We start from the raw sequence: 19,929 nt of genomic DNA on the forward strand, positions 1-19,929 counted from the left end.
AGTCATTTCATAACGCATTTAGAAGCTACACTTGAAAAGAAGGGGAAGTAAATTTTACCTCTGTACAATTCTGCCCTGTGTAGTAGGACGTACAGTGACACGTGTACCCGGTATCCTCCGAACACTCACACGTGCCTCCATTCTTGCATGAGTCCTAAAGAAATGTATCCATGTATATTAATATCGTATCACGGTAGACTTATTTTACAATGTGACTTCCTTTTGCATCTATTCATCAAAGTTTTCAACCAAATACGCTTGTAATCTCCTTTTCAAACGTGCAATAATTACCTCTCTACAAGGATCTTCGGTTTTGCAGTTGTACCCGCAGTACCCAGGTTTACAATTGCAGTGATAAGTGCCCGGCAAATTCTGACAACGTCCAAACCCACAATCCACCCCCGGATCTAAACACTCGTTCACGTCGATAGAACAATCTGACCCGGTGTATCCAGTTCTTTGGCAGTCACAGGTGAAATTATTAATCCCGTCGTAACATTTCCCATTGTTTTTGCAGGGTGCATTCCCTTCTAGATCGAGCGCACAGTCATCGATGTTCGTCTCGCAGAACAATCCTGTGTACCCTGGTAAACAGGTGCACTGTGGAGCCTGTAAATTGCACAAAAATCAATAGAGTATATAACGCAGTGTTCTTTAAGAATGAATAATAATAAGCATGATCGGCCGAAACTCGTGATCTGAAATGTTTAATTCTACCTGATAATGAAACTCGCATTTCCCCCCGTTCTGACATTTTTGTTTCAAACAGTACGGTTCGTTGCAGAGGGGACCTTCGTATCCAGGCATGCACTTGCAGGTGAAATTGTTCCCGGTCTGAAGGTTTACCACGTCGACGCAGGTGGAGCCGTTGTTGCAAGGATGGTTCTCACATGTGATCAATCGGAATTTCTCACACAAGTCCCCAGTGAACTGATCCGGACACTCGCAGCGGAAATAACCTGGTAGATTCTCGCAAACGCCGTCGTGCTGACAAGGAGTTGACATAACGCACTCATTGATATCCTCGTCGCACCTGAACATAACAAACAAACACTTAGTGAGTAGTTCCGAGTAGGGATCACGTCAACCGAGTTGAAATGATCTTTCAGAAAATAAGCTTCCTCAATTCTAGAGAAGTATTCATTTAAAGGATGTTTATAAGAGCCAGTCATTTCTTCTTACAGCCATCCTTGCCATCCGTAAGGGCACGCGCAGGTGTAGTTAGCGATTCCGTCGATGCACAAGGCTCCATTCTGGCATTTATTATCAACGCATTCGTCAATGTCGACGGAACAATCGTCTTCGGCGTATCCAGCAGAGCACTGGCACACGTAGCTGGTATTCTTATCCATACAGAAACCCTCGTTTTTGCAGTCCTCGTCGAAGCACAGTCGGCAACCAATGTTATCATATTCGGTGAAGTTGTTCCTCAGCTCCATAAACTCCATGGGAGTAAAATTCGCGTTTTGGTACACTTCGTTATATGAGAAATAATGCAGCAGCATGCAGCCGATTCGCACTTCACCTAAACATCCTTTGAAGGGTTCACCTATAAAAAAAAAAAAAAACGGTAGAGACGAATTTTAATTAATGTAATAGGTATTTCATTAAGACTATAGACTTCCAATAAAATTGAATTACAAAATTTACTTAGATCACCGAGTTTTTACCAGAAATCATGCTGCGTGGAGGCAAGGCAGTCGTCAGGGTCCTATCCAAAAAGTCCACTGAATTTCCGTCGATACCATTTCTGGGATCGTGAATGCGTCTATTAGCTTCCAGAGTCACGTAACTATGCCTCTCCGACAAAACTCCTCCAAGGCCTCCCAAAGTCACCGTTCCGGAAAGCAAAAGATTGTACCACAAGGGGAAGCTGAAATTCGGACTCGAGCTTGGCAAGGTTTCCTCGTTGGAATTTTCATAACTGCATTCCATGGAGTCGTTGTTCAGTCTAATGGCGATGTTGGTCCAGTTGCCATCCGGTTCGGGCTTGCCGAAGGTCAGGGTTCCATAAGTCTGACGATTGAGTTTCCACGAGACGGTCACTACGTCTTTGTAAACGGACACTGTAAAGTGTTGGTCCTTGTCTAGGGATGCCATGTGCATCAGAGTGCCGCCAGTGTTCGAACGGTACGAGATGTGAATGGTATCGATGTTGGTGTCGGTCACATTTTTCTCGTCCACTTGATAATACTTGTAGATGAAGGAGGTGCCAATTCCATCGAAGGTCGCGTTGGCAACGCACTCGTATCCGTCATCGAGGTTTTGACATTTGGAGCCGGCCGGGCAGTCCTGCAGCTGACAGAATTCCATCTCCTGGCACATTTTCCCGGTGTATCCTCTGGGACACTGGCACCAATAGTCGTTCCACGTTACGTGGCACGTACCGTTGTGCTCGCAAGGACTGCTCACGCAGACATCATCCGAAACGACCCCAGGGAGGACTTTGTCGTGATCGAAGGAGACTGTCCCGAACTCCAGCGGTTTGATGTCTCTAGCCAATAAGGGGAAAAATTCGACGACCATGGTTTCGTTACCGTTCGAGATCTGAACGTCCTGTATGATGCCTTTGAAATTAACCTGCGGCATCGCTTGAACCTCCATTTGTCTACTATCGATCTGACGGATGTACCGCGATGCCTGGGGCATACCTCCAAGGTACAGCACTGTTACGTTTAACTGACCGGTGGTGCTCAATGTCTTTCTGAAGTACTCCGTACCGTTGATCTTTACCTGTGGTAAACATTATTTCATTATCTTTGAGAATAACTTTGTGATCGTTAAAAGAGATGTAAATATAAAATGCAGGTCCAATTTTCAACTCGGATCTAGAGATCGGTGATCACGTGCTCACCTGTACCAGGGTCACGTTCCTAACCACCTGAATCAGGTGACTGTTCCCGTCGTTCAGCTTAACACCGCCGACTGTATAGGCTTCCGTGCTGTTAAACTGAAGTCTCAACAGGAGTTCACCGCCTTCTAGTTGTGCGGCAATGTACGTTCTGTCTTGTGGCTTGCCATCGAGCTGTGGACTCGGATCCGAACCGAGGTAGAAGATATCGCCGCGGTCTTCTCGAGTGCGAATGAACATCGAGATGTCCACTATGGACCTGATAGCGCGTCTCGCCATGTCAGATACCCTGATGGTCACGTATCCGTTTGTTATGTTCTCGTAGCCAAAAGTCGCCGCTGTCATGTTATACTGGCACGTGTATCCGAGGAAAGGACGTTCACACTCGCAGGAAAAGTCGCTCCACTTGTCCGTACAGTGTCCTCCGTTTTTACAAGGATTGGGAGAACACTGTTCCTCGCGAGGACATCCAGTCTCCACGTTTTCCATCAGCACCGTCCTCGAGGTGGTTCCGGAATACACCTAATGACACGATGCCAATACAGTAACGAATAAAGTAATTTTTGTTCTCATTTTTTTCACTTTGCCAGAATCATGTCAGGCGTTAACCTACTTATTTTTCACATGTGTGTCTTTCGGCTGCTGTAAGTCCATTCCAATATATATTTTTGATTTGAAACATTCCGAGTGACTGTATAAATGTTACTAAATATATTGTAAAAATTCCAAGATGGGGTATTTTCATGATTCGTTAGAAAAAAATTCACGAAAAAAGGGAAAAGGTACAGCCGTCACACGGTACGAGTGCCTTAATGTTACACTAAAATACAATAGAAGTACGGGGATTTATGTTCAAATAATTACCCATTCGCCATTGATTACGACGTCCTCGGTGCAACCGACGAAAAAACGAGGCCCGTGAATCAGTTTACGTAGATTGGTCATCGTGCCGCCGACGAAGGAGGTCGGGAATGACGTAAAGGTACTGTTGGATCCCTCGGTTAAATTGATCGGATAGATGGTTTGCTCCTCATTAGCCGAGAGCACCACGTGGGTGGCATTGATCGCAACGAAAACTTTCTGCCAATGAGAGTCGTTTAAACCACCCCCGATGAAAACGCCTTCCCACTTATTAAGGAGACTGGAGCGCAAATTAAGCCTCCCGTTCACTAGCTCGAGAATGTAAAACGTTGATCCCTTTCCCATGGCCAGCAAACCGCTCGGAAGGGTTGTACGGAATCGGAATTGGATGTCGTATCCCTCGTCTCTGGTCGTGTTCACCATGATGTACGAGTTGATGCCACTGAGAGACATGGTAGTTACCTGGAAATTATTTTCCATTATGAACGCTGCCGAGACTGGCTGCTTCCCATACGGCACAGAACAATATTTCGGTAAAGCTTCCTAAGTCTATCCGCAACAGGATCCAATACAATATCAATCAGTAACCCGTTACCACATTTGTCCAGAAACCCACAAAAAATATCGTCGTAAGAAACCCATGAAAAGGAATGTTTATAATGTTCCAACCAATTCCATTGGATCTCATTGCTCGTATATTTTCAAATATCATTCCTTGTTGTAAAGGGGGTAAACATACGTACCACTGAGATCTCTAAGTTCTGTGCCATAGGGATCAGTAAAGTCGTACCCACCTTCAGCACTTTCTAGTAAAGAGGTGTAGATAAGAGGAAAAGAAGAGAAGCGTGAGTAGAGAGGCGTGTAACGGATAGAAAATATTGCTTCTAGATATACGAATGCTTGGATGCTTACATGGTCGCAAACCTCCCCGTGATATCCGTTTGGACAAGTGCAGTTGAATTTGTGCTCCGTCTCGTCGACGAGATAGGGCCAACAGATGCCGCCATTCTGACAGGCATTACCTTGACAGCCCGTCAAAGCGACGGAACAGTTTTTCCCTCCGTACCCCGGATCGCAATTACAGAAGTAATCAGCCCTCCCGTCGGTACAGTCGCCATGCTTGCACGGAGAATATCTCTTGCACTCGTCGATTTCATGCTGACAGAGATCACCCTCGTATCCCTCGTCGCACTCGCACGTGTAGCCGCCGATTCTGTCCATGCACGTGCCAGCCTGACAGGGATTGCTCTCACACTCGTTTACATTCACTTCGCAGTTTTTCCCAGTCACTCCTTGAACGCAGAGGCACTCGTACCTTCAAACAGAAATATTACAAATGACATCGTTGGTCGAATCAAAGGAACCCGAAGATCCAATGAAACAGAAAAATGACTAGTCTCCAATTACCGAAGTACCCGGTACTTGTAGATTCGCACTCATACCTCACAATTAACATTGGAAGACGTCTTATATTTGTAAGTTTTAAACGGCCATCAGACGTCTTTTACCCCTAAAAGTGAGGTACGAGAATGGACCATAAATATCGCATCAGGAACATTTATGTACACAAGGCGGATTTCGAGTCTACATTCTTCTCAAACAATCTGATAGTCAACTTGAAAAAATATACCGATTTCCAATTATTGAAGTTAGGTTGGAATTAGTTCCTACTACATTTTTAAAAAGACGTATTTCATCCGAATGAACAATCTTTAGGTAGATTCTACCGCACCTCTGGGCATTATTATCAGGAATTATTTCCACTGACGGTACTGTTTAAATATAAGAAGTAACAAACCCGCTGGCATTGGCGTAACTGAATTCCTGCGTAAATATGGCCGGCAAGTTGAGAGCGTCGCTCTTGTAGAGCTCTATATTAGACCTCTCGAGGCAGGTTCCATTAAACTGACAGGGCGAGCTCTCGCACTCGTTCACGTCAATGTCACAATTGCGCCCAGTATAGCCGGGGTAGCATTGACACTTATAATTCTTGACGTCGTCGACACAATTCGCCCCGTTCACGCAGGGATTCGGGATGCAGTCGTCGATATTGATCTCACAGCGGAAGCCCTCGAAGCCGGTGTCGGTGCAGTTGCAGGCATAGTCGTTGATGCCGTCAGTGCATTTGCCGTAGTTCAGGCAAGGCCCGGACTCGCAGTCGTCGATATTGGTCTCGCAGTTGTACCCGGTGAAACCTAGAGAACACACGCAGGTGTAGGCGGCGACCTCGTCGACGCAGGTTGCCCCGTTCAGGCAGGGATCGCTTTGACATTCGTCTATGTCCACGTCGCAAGTCTTCCCGGAATATCCGGGCGGGCAACGACACTCGTAGGTGTTGATCTTGTCGATGCACGTCGCATTGTTCTTGCAAGGTCCGCAGAGGCACTCGTCGATGTCGATGTCGCAGTGGTCCCCGGAAAATCCTGGACGGCAGAAGCAGTCGTAGCTGCCCTCGGTGTTGATGCAAATACCGTTGATGCAGAGCGCGTTGCCCATGATCTTACACTCGTTTACGTCTTTGTCACAGGCTGGGCCTGGAAGCGAACGAAATAAGAATTCCTGAGAACACGTTGACTTGCGTGGGAATATATTAAATACATGTACACTGAGTGAAAAAAAAAAAACCCTTTTTATAAAAAGAGAAATCCTTAGGTCGAATAGACATGACTACTTCTGTTATTATCTTCGAAGATTGACTCCCCTCACCTTTAAATCCTTCCTTGCAATCGCATCTGAAGCCATCCCCAAGATCAACGCAGGTTCCATTATTACAGGGCTTGCTGGCGCAGTGATCAACGATCAGCGTGCAATTTGGGCCCCTGTAACCTTCTTGGCACTTGCACTCGTAGCCATCTACTTGGTCGACGCATATCCTGTCTTCAGGGCAGATGACATCCAGGCAGTCGTCCGTGTTAACGTCGCAGAATTTTCCTTCGAAGCCTACGGGGCACTTGCAGACGAACTCTCGCCTGGATCTAGGAGCGAGGATGCAGCTGCCATTATTCATGCAGGGGTTAACCGCACAAGCGTCGAACTCCCTTTCGCAATTATCTCCCATATAATCCCTGGTACAGTTGCAGCTGTATCCGTTGACCCTATCGATGCAGGTGCCTCCATTCAGGCAGGGCTGAGAGATGCACTCATCCGCATTGATTTGGCAGTTCTTCCCTGTTTGGAAAACAGAATGATTAACATATAGCTGTGCCGAACCTTCTCCAGATTAAGACGCATACTTCCATTTTACCGTATATTTTCCTGGAACGGTTGGAAATGAATTAGGAAGCACGTTTTTAATTACAAACTTACTGTCCGACCGGGCAGATAAATGACGCTAGAGATAGTGTCGTCATCGTTTAAGTTAAGGCACGCAAAGATTAGCGACGTTTCTTATGATTAGACTTTGAAGATTAAATTAGAAGATGAAAATGTAATCCGAGGAAAGACAGTCGAAATTCGGGAAGTGGAGATGAGTCGAAGAGAATGATGGTAGGCGTCACATATACGAAAGCAGGATTAAAAGCGACAAATCACGGAAGCCGAGGGAATGAAAAAGCTCGACATTTTACCGGTGAATCCTGCAGGGCACTGACAATAATATCCGTTCAGCTGATCGATGCAAATTCCGCCGTTCCGGCAAGGATCACTCGAGCACTCGTCAACGTCGATGGAGCATTCGAGTCCTGTCCATCCAGGCTCGCAATCGCAGAAATATCCGCCAGGCTAATCGGGAAGTAAATAAAACACTTGCACGTGGCGGAACAGAAGCGACGATAAAACCATGTACATACATCCATGTACTGCTTAAGCGAGTCTAAGTGTCACTTTTTACCGTATGAATTCAACATCCCAGTTCCTCACCATTATTCAAGGTTAATCCAACGAATTGTCCGATACATCGATAACTACATATTTATAGCAAAGAGTCTCGTTAATAAGAGGAATCTATAAATTTGGAGATAAGCTAAGACCTCTTCGTAGATTAAAAAGCAAACATTGCGGCGAATTCAAAGATGATTTCTTCGGTCAAAAGATCACACGTCTCCTTCGGATATGTATTCATCGAGTTTATTTTTCAGTTCGTTGTATTAACGGTAAAACATAGGAAGGAATGTTGGTGAATCGATACGGCAAAAAGTGATTATTACATTTCGAATCTTTAAGGGCCGGCCAATTACTCACGTAATCGTGGCAGGTTGAAGGCTGTTTACAGGGACCTTCCCTGCAGGTTAGTGGATCCTTGCATTGGGGACCTGTCCAGAACCTGGGGCACTTACACTTTACGCCGTAGATGGTTTCGATGCAAGTACCTCCGTTGAAACACGTCGTGCACCAGTCAGAAGCAAGAGAGGAGCACGTCGGCCCTGGCGAGGATCAACCGGGTACGGGAAAGCAAAGCAGAACAAACACAAGAAATATGAGATAGCTGCTACACGATGACGTACATGGCGAGATGACGAGATGGCAAACAAACGGAGATATGAATGGCACACTAAAAACATTTAAAGCGCCAAAGCGACATCGAACACAATCTTCGAGAGTTTCTCCCAAATGATCGGTTACCTGGCCTCGTGATACAATTAAATCCTTGCAAACAATATAATCTTGCACGTCTCTCTTAATAAAAAAAAACATTTCAGATAATAATCCCGCGACAACATAAATGTACACGAAGAAAAAATGTGTTCGGAGTTAATTAGTAATAGTTGAATGGAGTTAAATAAACCGTAGCATAAATTCAAAGAAATATAGCCTTCGCCATAAAATTGCCGAATGTTTAACTCTGATGCCTTGCATCGACCGAATACTTCATATCTTAAAATAATAAATCATTTTCTTTTAATCAAAGAAATTCTTATTCTCAGTGTAGATGTCGACATTAAGAGGGAAGAGTCTTTCCCAGTAGTACCTGTCTATACTTCTTGATATCCAAAGCGGCGTTCGGACATATCGATAAACAAGAAAAAAGCTATATCTTCCGAAAAATCCTGCTCAAAGCTTTCATTAGTCCTTCGGCCTTTGAGGCGTGTCCGCATTAGGCTACCCGGCGAGTGTGAAAGCTAAATTATTCCCGGCGCCCCTAAGTCGAGGGGTGCAATCGACGAGGTCGTCGAGAGCTCCGAAATCCACTCTCGATCGTTCCCGCGTGAAATCCATTTAGCGTCGCCGGGGCAATCGGGCCCAGGTTTACCTTTCCACTCCGGCGGGCAGGTGCAGTTGTAGCCGTCCTTTCCGCTGGTGCAGCTGCCGCCGTTGGTGCAGGGATTGCTGGCGCAGTAGTTGATGGTGCAATTCGGAGGATTGCCCATGAATCCGGGCTTGCAGACACACTGGGGCCCGTGGGCGTCCTCAACGCAAATGCTGTTGGACGGACAGGCGGCGTGCTCGCAGAGGTTCCTTGACTCGCAGTGGAACCCGCCGAACCCTGACGGGCAGAGGCAGTGATAAGAGCCGACATCGTCCACGCAGGTTCCACCGTGGACGCAGGGACTCGAGAGGCACTCGTTCAGGTTCAGCTCGCAATTCTGGCCGTCGAAGCCCTTCGGACAGCGACATATGTAGCCTCCATAGTTGTCGAAGCACTCCCCGTTGTTCAGGCAGGGGTTGTCCAGGCACTCGTCGATGTTCATGTCGCAGTTCACCCCTCGATAGCTGGGGAAATGAGAAACAGAGGTCTGTGAGAAGTGGAGCCCCTACGATAACGGCGCGATAACAGGGGAGCGCTCGAATTTCGCGACGGATAGACCTACGTTAATTATTCCCGCAAAGAGTCTCATCTATAAGTCAGGAGGGACGCAACCTCGAGAGCTGGCCGAGCAGCAGGGGGAATTCCTAAACACGTCCAGGAGTTCGTAAATTATCATAGATGGGCACGCGGAAGTAATTCATGATTTTCTGGCCCCGCTGACGAGAAAGCCAACGTTAATGGCGTATCCTACTCGTGAGTGAATTTCACGTTTCCCAAAAAAGGAGCTTTTAGATCCGGAGCTAAATATAAGATTCGCTGAGAGTGCAGCCGATTCAGCAGTCCTCCGTACCCAGTCCTTTGCGCATCTGCAAGTATAATTGTTAATGCCGGCGGTGTACATTCGCACGTGTAACCTCTAGCTTTTCCAGGGACTTCGTTCCCATCCTGTGGATAGACTCTTCGCGTATCCAGGTTGGCAAATGCAGATGCAGCCGTTCTAGGTTGACGATAACGACACCGCGGAGGTTCTTCGATGACCTATGCTAATCGGTACCTCAGCAAACCATCGTTAAGACATCGGAGAAACCTCAATTTTCAAATACGTATACGAGCCTATAAATCTACGAGACGTATTTCACGAGCTTCAAACATCTTTTTTAAAATCGTCGTAGACAAAACCGCAGTCATCAATTATTCCTTCACGAGTTGGTTAAAAATGAATAAGGAAAGCCTGTAGATTTGGGGTAAAATGTACAAAATATTAGATTCGCTAAGGGGGGGCCGATTTCGCAGCCCCCCCTAACCGTTCCTATCGCATCTGCAAGTGTAATCATTAATGCCGGCGATGAACATTCGCCCTATAACTTTTAGCTTTTCCAGGGACTTTGCTCCCGTCCTATGGATAGACTCTTTGTGTATCCAGATTGCCCAATGCAGATGCAGCTGTTGTAGGAGTCATTGGCAATAACGATATCGCGGAAGTTCTTTCATAACCTATGCTAATTGGTGCCTCGATGAACCGTTCTTAAGACATCGGAGAAACGTCAATTGTCAAATACGTCTACGAGTCAATAAATCCACTAGATGTAATTTATGAGTTTTAGACATCCTCGAGGATATCCTCCTAAAATCGACGTAGACAAAACCGCCGTCGTTAGTTATTCATTAACGAGAGGGGTTACAGGTAATAGTAATAATAATAATAATAAAGTTATAGTTAAAGTTAAAAGTAATAGTAATATTAAAAGTAATAGTAATAATTGAGAATATTGGAATCGTTAACAATAAGGGGACAGTCGATTCCGCAGTCCTCCCTACCCGGTTCTGTCGCATCTGCAAGTGTAATTGTTGATCCCGTCGATGCAGAGGCCGCCATTCCTGCAGGGGCTCGAGGAGCACTCGTTCACGTTGACCTCGCAATTCTTCCCCGTCCAACCAAGAGCACAGTCACACCTGTAGTCGCTTTCGGACAGGGCGGTGCACACCCCCTCGTTTTTACAGGGGTTTTGCTCGCAAAGACGAGCACCGATCTGCGACTCGCACCGACTCCCCGTGAACCCAGGTTGGCAGATACAGGTGTAGTCACCCCGCGAGTCCTCCGAGCAGGTCCCGCCATTCTTGCAGGGGCTGCTGTTACAGGGTGGACCTGCAAAGACGTCAACATGCTTTAATACACGACACCGCGAGGTCAGGGGAAATTAAATAAATAAATCAAGCGAAGAAGCATTGCGAGTGCAGTAATCGCGCATGCACCATCACCGGAGATATACCCTCGTCGCTGAAGTTGATCGCTAAAGAAAGTTGCACTATTATTAAATTAAAGCCCAAGATGAACCAAGTGGATTGCCAGCTTGCCTGGAGTCGACAGGCTGGGAATTAGTCTAATGGGATTAATAAAATTCGACTGAGCTCGAAACCAAGATTAATCTGATACTGTCCCTCTAAAACGAGGAGTTTTGTTACTGTGTTAGTTGATGGAACACTATTGGATAATGCATCCTCCTTACGTTCACATGCAGTGATAAAAGTACCCATTCCTAAGAAAACGCATCAGCTGATAAATCAAATTTCATTCATTTTTATGTATCACAACAAACGGAATATCGAGAATAACAACACCGCTACCACGAGCCAGCCCAATAATTATAAATTGATCTGGAGAGATCTCAAAATGAGCGTTTTATTTAAGAGAAAATATGCACACCCCCTCTTCTCACTCAAGTCCATTCCAATAACGAAAATGAAACACTGTAAAGCGAGAAGAACGTGAAACGTGCCCTTTTTAACAGCCTCCATGATAAAACCATGCGTGAGATGCAAAACAGGGCGAGAGAAATGAAGCTACGGTGTAGACGTTAATAAGCAACATTTTGAGAGATACAGACGAATAGGGTAATGAATAAAAGATTCCCAGAGAATGGAGGCAGGAAGCCCTTCCGCTACAAGAGGAAAAGATAGACCACCCCGAGAAAAAGAGGCGAATGATCGTTCAAAGTGGTCTACCATCGTCGACCTCGCAGTTGTTGCCGGAATATCGGGCGTAACAGTGGCACTCGTATCTGCCCTGTCTCGACACACACTTCCCATGCATCATGCATGGTTCATGATTACAGTGGTCCATGGAGACTGCGGTTACGGCAGCCAAGCCGCCCCCGATGCTGTTGGGGCCACCTGAAATTTTCAGACAAATCCATGCAGTCCGCTAAGGGCGCTAATCCCGCGCCCGGCTCTTGGAAAATCGCCCCTCGCGGCGAGGCAAGGCGCTTCGACGGGGAACGTAAGAAGTCGTACTGGGAAATTAACCGACTAGGCGAGAAGATTAATTAATAAGCTTGGGAGACGTTCGGTAGCGGATTTGAATCTCTGATTAATCATTCGATTAAAATGAATAATGAAAAGATGGGAAAAAAAGGAAAGAAAGCCTCGTGACAAGGCTGCGGGAAATAATAACCGGACGTTGCGAGAGCTCGGTTTCCTGGCTCTTGGTTCTACAGATTGCACAGAGGATAGAGCTAATTTCAATGGAGGGGATACGGTACCGCTAATGATCTAGAAATGTCATTTCCTAGAGTCGCGGTTAAACGATGCGTGAAAATCGATGGAAGAGGAGCGTCAAATAAATTTTCTTTTTTTTTTTCCCGGAGTAAGGGTTCCACATATCTAAGAAGAGTCCTTGTTGATATTACAAGAACATTAATTTCGACGTGGTGTTCCCATAAACCACGATTTCACATTAAAAACTAAGTAAACTAATAAGAATAATCATGGTATATTTATACATTTTTACGTAACATTAATTCCTTTTCACCAATTTTATATAGTTCTATCCTCTGCGTAACTGAGGGCTGCGTAAAATTGTTGAACATATCGACATCTTCGAAACAATTTTCAAGAAAAATCAGCTTTCGCTTGGTCGGTCCCGCGCTTGATTAATGCCTGCTCGGTAATTGTCTCCGACTTTCCGGCGTCTACCGGGAAATCGCGACCTACGGTAATTCTGAATTGTAGGTAATTATTAGACGGAATTGCGGAAGCCTTACATCCTCTGGAGTCCCCAGGGCAGGATCCGAAAATGGCCCCGAAGTTGACGGAGTCGTTGAAGAGGATCCCCGGCCCCTGGAGGATGCACCCCTTGAAGCCCTCTCCGACGACTAGGGATCCGTTCACCTCGTAATCCGGCAGCAGGAGAATGGCCGAATTGTAGGTGGAGTTGGCGATCACCTGGGAACACGGGAAACGGTCACCGAACCAGTTCGGAGGAAGAACCCGATGAAGATCCTTTTTTTAACCGTGCAACCAGTTCCTCCGAGCACAATTACGTTACGTTCGCCGTTGGCTTACGCATCGCCGATATGCGGAACGCAATGGAAATGTTACACCCAACTCTGGATGCACCGCGAAATATCCACAATTGAGCGTGTACACCTTACGCCATAACTACTTATAAATTCCATTCCTACATCGATATATCTCGACCGCGTAGATAAACAGCGCATTATCATAGATTTAAAACACAGCTGACATATTAATTGCATAAAACGCCCACATATGATCATTCGCATAATTTTCATACGATTTTTAAAAATACACCGAGAGCATAAAATAAATATCACATTACGCGGACGGAAGGTACGGAATTCTGAATCCGATCCACGTTCGTAGCAGTGCTATATTATCTATGCAACGTATCGGTGTCGTGCATCGAATGCATTCAATCTGCAATGTATATTCTAAGCGTCTCTCCAAAACCGAATTTACTCCTTTCTTATGGGGAAAAAAAATGTTAAGTCTATTAAATTTCTACACACTCCATAACCTAAATCAACCTACCAAATAAATTTCAACAACAAAACAAAAATCCAAAAAAAGAATGCAAATTTGGGGCTCGGTAACGGATGTTTACACAAATTGCGTGTTTTCAGCACGCTTATGACATTGCCTGATACCTGCAGCTGAGGGAAGGGAGCTCGAGGACAATTGTGACATTTGTAATGTACTCAAAGATACAACTATGTCCCGATATTATTTTTCTTAAATATTATGAGGCAAAGTTAAAAAAAAAAGGAATATTCCTCCAAGAAATGTTATAATAGTACCGGATTTTTCTTACACCGAGAAAAAAGATCAGTCGACTGAAACAAGTATGTAGTGTTGACATATGACATGGTGGTCTGAATCGTATATAATTGAGAAGAAAAAAAAAAATTATTTCCTTGAGAAGAAAAATTGACGTTGATTTAAAGGAATTTTGCATACTTGATCTGACATTTCTTTGGACGCATTTGATCTCAGGAGTTTGTTGTCGCAATGCATATTTCTTTCAGTCGACTTATACTTTTCTCAGTGTACCTTGGTGGCCAAATATCTCACCTGGGTGTGTCCAGCAGCACCGAGGGTGAGATTTCCGAGCCTGTACTGGAGGTTGACGTTATGCCAGGCATCGTCGAGGAACCGGCCATTGAGTTTGACCTCGTATCGCTGTTGCTCGACCACGGCCAAGAAGAGCAGGCCTTCCGGGGTGACTTCGAGGCTTATCCAGTCCTCGTCGAACTTCTGCAGGAAGAGTCGGCCCCCGTCGCAGGTGCGGAAGCTGAGGCCGGTGTGCTGGTGCACCGAGACCGTCGACGAAAGCCTCAGGAAGGCCGAGCCGTTGAAGTAGGCCTCTCGAGGAGCCTCCCTGTACTCGAGGGTGCTCGTCACCTGGCCCGACTCGTGGCTGGCCGTCGACAGGGCGAACAGAACTAGGACACATAGTTTCAAATTAGTCTTTGCACTTAGTCTTTCAAAAGGAAAGGGTGTGGGCGAACTCGGCGGAAGGTGATATCCTTTTTGAAGTTTGAAGTCAAAGGATGGGCAATTTGGAATGAAGAAAAGTACTCGTGTCGATAATTTTTAGACGTCCACGTGATTTCGAGCATCAACATCAACAATTTCCCAAGCGAATAGCCCCTCGATTTGGATAATACGAGAATTTCAGATAGGAAGATGCTAATTAAATCGATCTCATTTAAATCTCGAGTGTACGCTTATGTCCGCCTTTATAGCCTCTATTTTGGTTCAATGCTTTATTGAGATTTATTCTCAAGATCCTTTCCTTTACTCCTGATTCTAGGATCATAATTTGTTATAATATAGTAAACTAAAGTGTGATAGAATGTACATGTTTTATATTATACTTTTTATCAAAAGCAATAATGCAATGCACTGGTAATTTTAACATACTTTGCACCTAGTTTTATTCCATCTTCTTTCAATGACTAGTAGTTTTTAACATTTTTAGGGCTAATTAATACAATGTGGAATAACCCTTCTATTTTCGGAGGTTTCTCAAGCTTCAATTCAATCGAACCCTTTCCGAGGACTCGGAGGTTGTAACGAGGAAAATGAACTCTGAGATTCTTAGCGAATGAAATGAAACTCCAGTGGGCAGACTCAATGAATCAATATTAAATTGAATAAATGGGAGGAGATATTAAAATCCAGGAATTCACTTATTACGTTCTTGCGATGAAAGGGAAATGTTTGACTTGGCAGGTTGTCGCGTATTTGGAGAGTAAATGTTAGGACAGGGTACATTCGTATCGATAGTAAAAAAAAAATGATAAGAACAAAAGGAACAAAACAAGGAACCTAAAGAAATTGTCAAACCCAAGTTCGCTAATTCACCGGCTCGGAAAAATACCTTGGGGTTTACAAGTGGCGACCTTTGTTGCCCGGACTCGATAAGATTGCGAAATCGATTAACGATAAGGCTTTAACTGCATTCCGACTCGGGTTTATCACAGAACCTACAGCGTTAACTTGTCGAGCCGACTTTTTGACGGATGAGTCAGAAATAGGGCATGCGTGGTCCCTTAGTTTCGGGCCGTTGGAGTAAAAACCGATACCAGGACAAAGTAATCGATCGCCGGAGCAAACGTTTAGAGAACTGGGCCAAGGAAAATCGATATCTGGCCGTCTCTCTCTTCCCGACGATTATCGGCGCGAAGAGAGCCCGAGATTTATCAAGATCCACGTCAAGCCCGATCGATCGATGCCTGATAGGCCGATCGAGATTGTACCGACGAATTGAGTAAATCCTATGAATAAGCCGCAGTCCAATGTGTATTACGCGTACCAGTGATAGTGGCACCTTATCTCTCGGTTATTCAACGAATGGATATGGCATAAATAAAATCGAGCATTTAAGGAGTTATTCCTTTGTTTTCGGTCGAGTGAAGTCGATTTTTCCTTTCTAACTTATTACTTATCCACGATTTATTTAAAATAATTACGTAGAGGAATTTTTGAAAAAATTGAGAAAATTCGAAGATGAGAGCGCCCATCCTCAGAATACATATACACGTAGATCAATTGATTTCTATTTTGGCTCGTTCGATTAATAAATAAATCCTTTACTGAGTTTATCTCAATGAAATTAATCGACGAATAAATTTTTTTGCTACACTTTATTTGCTTTTTTTTTTTTCTATGAGAAAAAAAATCCCCATAAAATGCCCAGTTTTAGAGTTCTTGAAGACCAAATACCCTTTTCATAGCGGTCAAAAAATAATCCAAAAAATGATCGTAAGCTCAATATTAATTGAGATACTTAAAAGTACTTTTTTATTTTGCATTATCACCCTGTAACGCGGAATATGCTGCAGGGTTTATATACAAGATATATATTATCGGTTTACGACAGTCACCTTTTTTTGGGCCGCCTCCTCTTCAGAAATTTCGCGAAAATCCGGCGCGAGTGCACGCAGGCAAACGAGCGGGCACGCACACGCGCACGCGTGTCGATTGGAGCCTTGGCAATAAATAATGCATGAATCGTTTCTGCAGGACCGTGTAAGGCTGCGGCCGCAAATGGCCGTCGACTCGTGGAAGGGCCGCGCGTAACCCGGAAAGAGAGAAGTGCAGAAAAGCGGCTAAAGATCGGCACCGTTCGGTCGTTAAAAGCCAAACTCGAAAGTGCTCTTCCCACCGGCGCAAAGATGGCCAACAGAGTCTACTCGGATTGCTCGGCGTGAAACTATGCGTCACTTTTGTTATAAAACTGACAGATGTAGCCTTTATGATTTCTACACACGAAGAGGTCACGTTCGGACCGATTAGAAAATGTGAAACTGAAATGAGCCAGGTGGAAAAACATACGGACGAAGACTTATACATTAATATAGGTCGTTCCGAATGTGATATCCTATATAAACATAATGATACCTGTAGGTATTTCAATAAACACATTTAAAAGTCGGGGTACAAAAGCTTAATATCGGGAGCCATATAAGGTAGACGTACACGTAAACATAAATAAACCTTAAATTGAATGGCATGAGGTACTTCATGCATTCCACTCGGGGGGCTCTTTCTCGTTACATGTTTATTTTTTTTTCTTTTCTTATGAAATTTTATAAGCGACCCACGCGTCAATAAAATCCATCAAAGAGGGAATGTTTAAAGGAGTCGACGATGGAAAAGAGAAGGTCCACGTGTATAAATAAGTATCTAGGAGCGAGGAGAGGTCGCTGAGAGGAAGAGAAAAGTAGGCACGTACATAAATGATTTATAAGTTACACGGTGATGTAACGAGTATTACGCCACCGGGAGCGGATAATAATAAAGAAGAAAAAAGAAATACAACGCGTGGAGACTGTCCGGTCGAAGAGATGGCAGAGATTCGAACGAGTGATCAAGAGTCGGTGGGAAAAGATGAGCGATAACCATCGTGAAAACTTACTCAAATTTGAACATCGACTTCGAGCCGACACAAGAAGCACTTTGTCGCCCATAGACGCGTTAAAAGTTACGACATCGAGTCTCACGCGGTGAAGGAACGTTACCACAATTAGGTGCATTCAATCTCAATGAAGAATTGTCAACTCTCTAAATTAAATTTTTTCTACGGTTCTTGTTAAAAAAAATAATAATACAAAAAAATTAAGAAAGTTGTGAAGTTTGACATTGAGCGGATACATGAGATACTTTGTTGCACACGGAAGGGCCGTCAAGAATTTCAACATTTCCATATTGTAAAGAACCATCACCGTAACAGGTGTATTTAATTCCAATGCAGAATTTAATTTCTTTATATATTGTTCTTTATTTTCCCAATGATTCAATTTTCTACTATTTATGTGATTACAGTAATTACTCGACAGCACTGTTACAACTTTTCCCTATTACCAAGTGCCAGGCTTACGGGCTGCGATAATTACGCGACCGCGAAACAACAATTCCATGCTGATAAAAGTGAGGAGAACCAGGAACTCTAAGAACATTTATTACGATCGTCGGCGCAATACAAAGCTGTCGCTTGCGCATAAATCTTCGGGTTCTCAAGAGGAAACTCGTCCATCGGAGACGCGTCTAAACGACGGACGCGGAAAAGAAATCCACCGTTGACGTCGTCGCCGAAGGAGCGTCGTTTCTCCGAAGAGGCCATTCTCGTGGCTGATAGGCACTCGCAGGAATTGCTGGACCCGAGTAATTGGAATACCTGAGAGTCAAGTCTACACCCATGTTCGCGACTCCCACGCTCCCGGAGAGTGTGTCAGCGGAATCGAGAGTTATCTCGAGGTATCCCAGACATGGGAGCGAATCTCAAGCGATTCCGACGAAGACGTTCCGAATGATTCCCAAAGACACGATGTCTCGCCCGAAAGCGTTGTTTCGAAACTCGCAAAAGGCCTGGATCAATTTTACCCTACATACATTCTCTAATATTTCATTTCAAGACGGTACCAAAACATCAGTCGCGTACCAAAGATGCGAGAGATTAGTATAATACATAAAACGAAAAACAGATATTCCGTGAAAAGTACATGAAATTAATCGGATATAAGACTACCAGCTACTGTAGTCACGGTAGCTACATGGCCAATAAAAGTACGCCGTGTTGTCTTAAACGAGGCACCTTCGACAACATGACTAAGTGATAAGGTTACGTTTATTCGACCGCATGTATAAAATGACAAAGTAGTTTGATACGTTAGGTTAAGGAAGAAGACCATTACTCGTATTTGTACCTGTACTCACGCGCACCTATCGACATACATAAATGGAATACTTTAATTATTTCTCATTTGCATCGTCTCCACATAATTCCCCGTTATGTGTTATTAATTAATAAGCGCCACGGGATGAGCGCATTTTCCGGCACTATGAATGCGTGACCCGTGGACGAGACACGCCCCGTGCTGGCGCGGAGTAAGGCGTCGCGACGTGCGAGGAATGTTAAATGTAAAATCGCGCCAAGAGGTCTCCCTGGAGCCCGGAAGTGACGTCTACGAGACGTCGAATGACGTGTCCACGCGTGGATCCTCGAACGGTGACTCTTGGCAGACGCCAAGGAACAATGAAGGGCGAAGAGAAGAGGGGGAAAATAATGAAAAAAGAAAACAAAAGAACGAGAGAAGGGATGGGAAAGAGGTGCGGAGACGAGGAGAGCCAAGAAGAGGCGAGCGGAGATGCAAACCGACGAAACGAGATGCAAAAGCGACGAAATGGGATGCAAAGAGATGCCAAGAGATCAGGAAATGCCGCTTGTGCAGATGCGCGAGGCATCGAAATCTCTGCGATGTGGGAGCGCCCCGGGACGTCTCCCGCCGCGAGCGACGCGTCGTGGCTTATCCGGAAACGATTTGCGGTTGAGGATTAAATTGATACCGCGCGAAGAGGTCACAGGGGTCACCTTCCAGTAGGCATTTAGCGCAAAAAGGTATTAATAACTGTATTTGCGAGCAGAATAAACGATTAGAGACCAGTATCAGAGATTGATTTCGAGAGAGTTTGAATAGAAAATCGAAGATGGAACATGGCCTTGATAAGGTGTGGAGTTCGAAGTGTATATTTATATAATTACTTAGACCGATGCAAACGACCGACGTTTAGAATATAATCTTTTTATCGAAATCGCGGATAGCGGTAACGAGCAATCCTGCTTATCCGTTCCGGCCTCGTACAGAGTATCATTACCAGATTGCGGAGATATCGCTAGGAAGGTTTGCATGCTTAAAGCGGACTTAATACGCCCGGTAATTGATACCTT

At 44.8% G+C, this 19,929-nt stretch overlaps 1 protein-coding gene across 3 annotated transcripts in view; it reads right to left on the bottom strand.

The window, feature by feature from the left end:
- The window catches only part of LOC105703270 (protein crumbs), a 47,726-nt gene that overhangs the window by 2,449 nt on the left and 25,348 nt on the right, over positions 1-19,929 (bottom strand). The window contains exons 2-18 of one of the 3 annotated variants that reach the window (XM_012431543.1): positions 14,268-14,638; positions 12,938-13,118; positions 11,901-12,068; positions 10,716-11,043; positions 8,901-9,361; positions 7,892-8,073; positions 7,279-7,432; positions 6,419-6,880; positions 5,511-6,246; positions 4,625-5,027; positions 3,716-4,174; positions 2,855-3,373; positions 1,671-2,733; positions 1,183-1,549; positions 718-1,033; positions 292-609; positions 59-154 (exon numbers count right to left, since the gene is read on the bottom strand). In XM_012431543.1, the coding sequence (XP_012286966.1) occupies positions 59-154; positions 292-609; positions 718-1,033; positions 1,183-1,549; positions 1,671-2,733; positions 2,855-3,373; positions 3,716-4,174; positions 4,625-5,027; positions 5,511-6,246; positions 6,419-6,880; positions 7,279-7,432; positions 7,892-8,073; positions 8,901-9,361; positions 10,716-11,043; positions 11,901-12,068; positions 12,938-13,118; positions 14,268-14,638 (6,584 nt within the window). The remainder of the gene's footprint in view (positions 1-58; positions 155-291; positions 610-717; positions 1,034-1,182; positions 1,550-1,670; positions 2,734-2,854; positions 3,374-3,715; positions 4,175-4,624; positions 5,028-5,510; positions 6,247-6,418; positions 6,881-7,278; positions 7,433-7,891; positions 8,074-8,900; positions 9,362-10,715; positions 11,044-11,900; positions 12,069-12,937; positions 13,119-14,267; positions 14,639-19,929) is intronic. The other 2 variants (XM_012431544.1, XM_012431545.1) reach the window with 2 other exon arrangements.

The sequence above is a fragment of the Orussus abietinus genome, unplaced genomic scaffold, assembly GCF_000612105.2.
Source record: "Orussus abietinus isolate OABI.00-Male unplaced genomic scaffold, Oabi_2.0 scaffold338, whole genome shotgun sequence".
Taxonomy (NCBI): Eukaryota; Metazoa; Arthropoda; class Insecta; order Hymenoptera; family Orussidae; genus Orussus; species Orussus abietinus.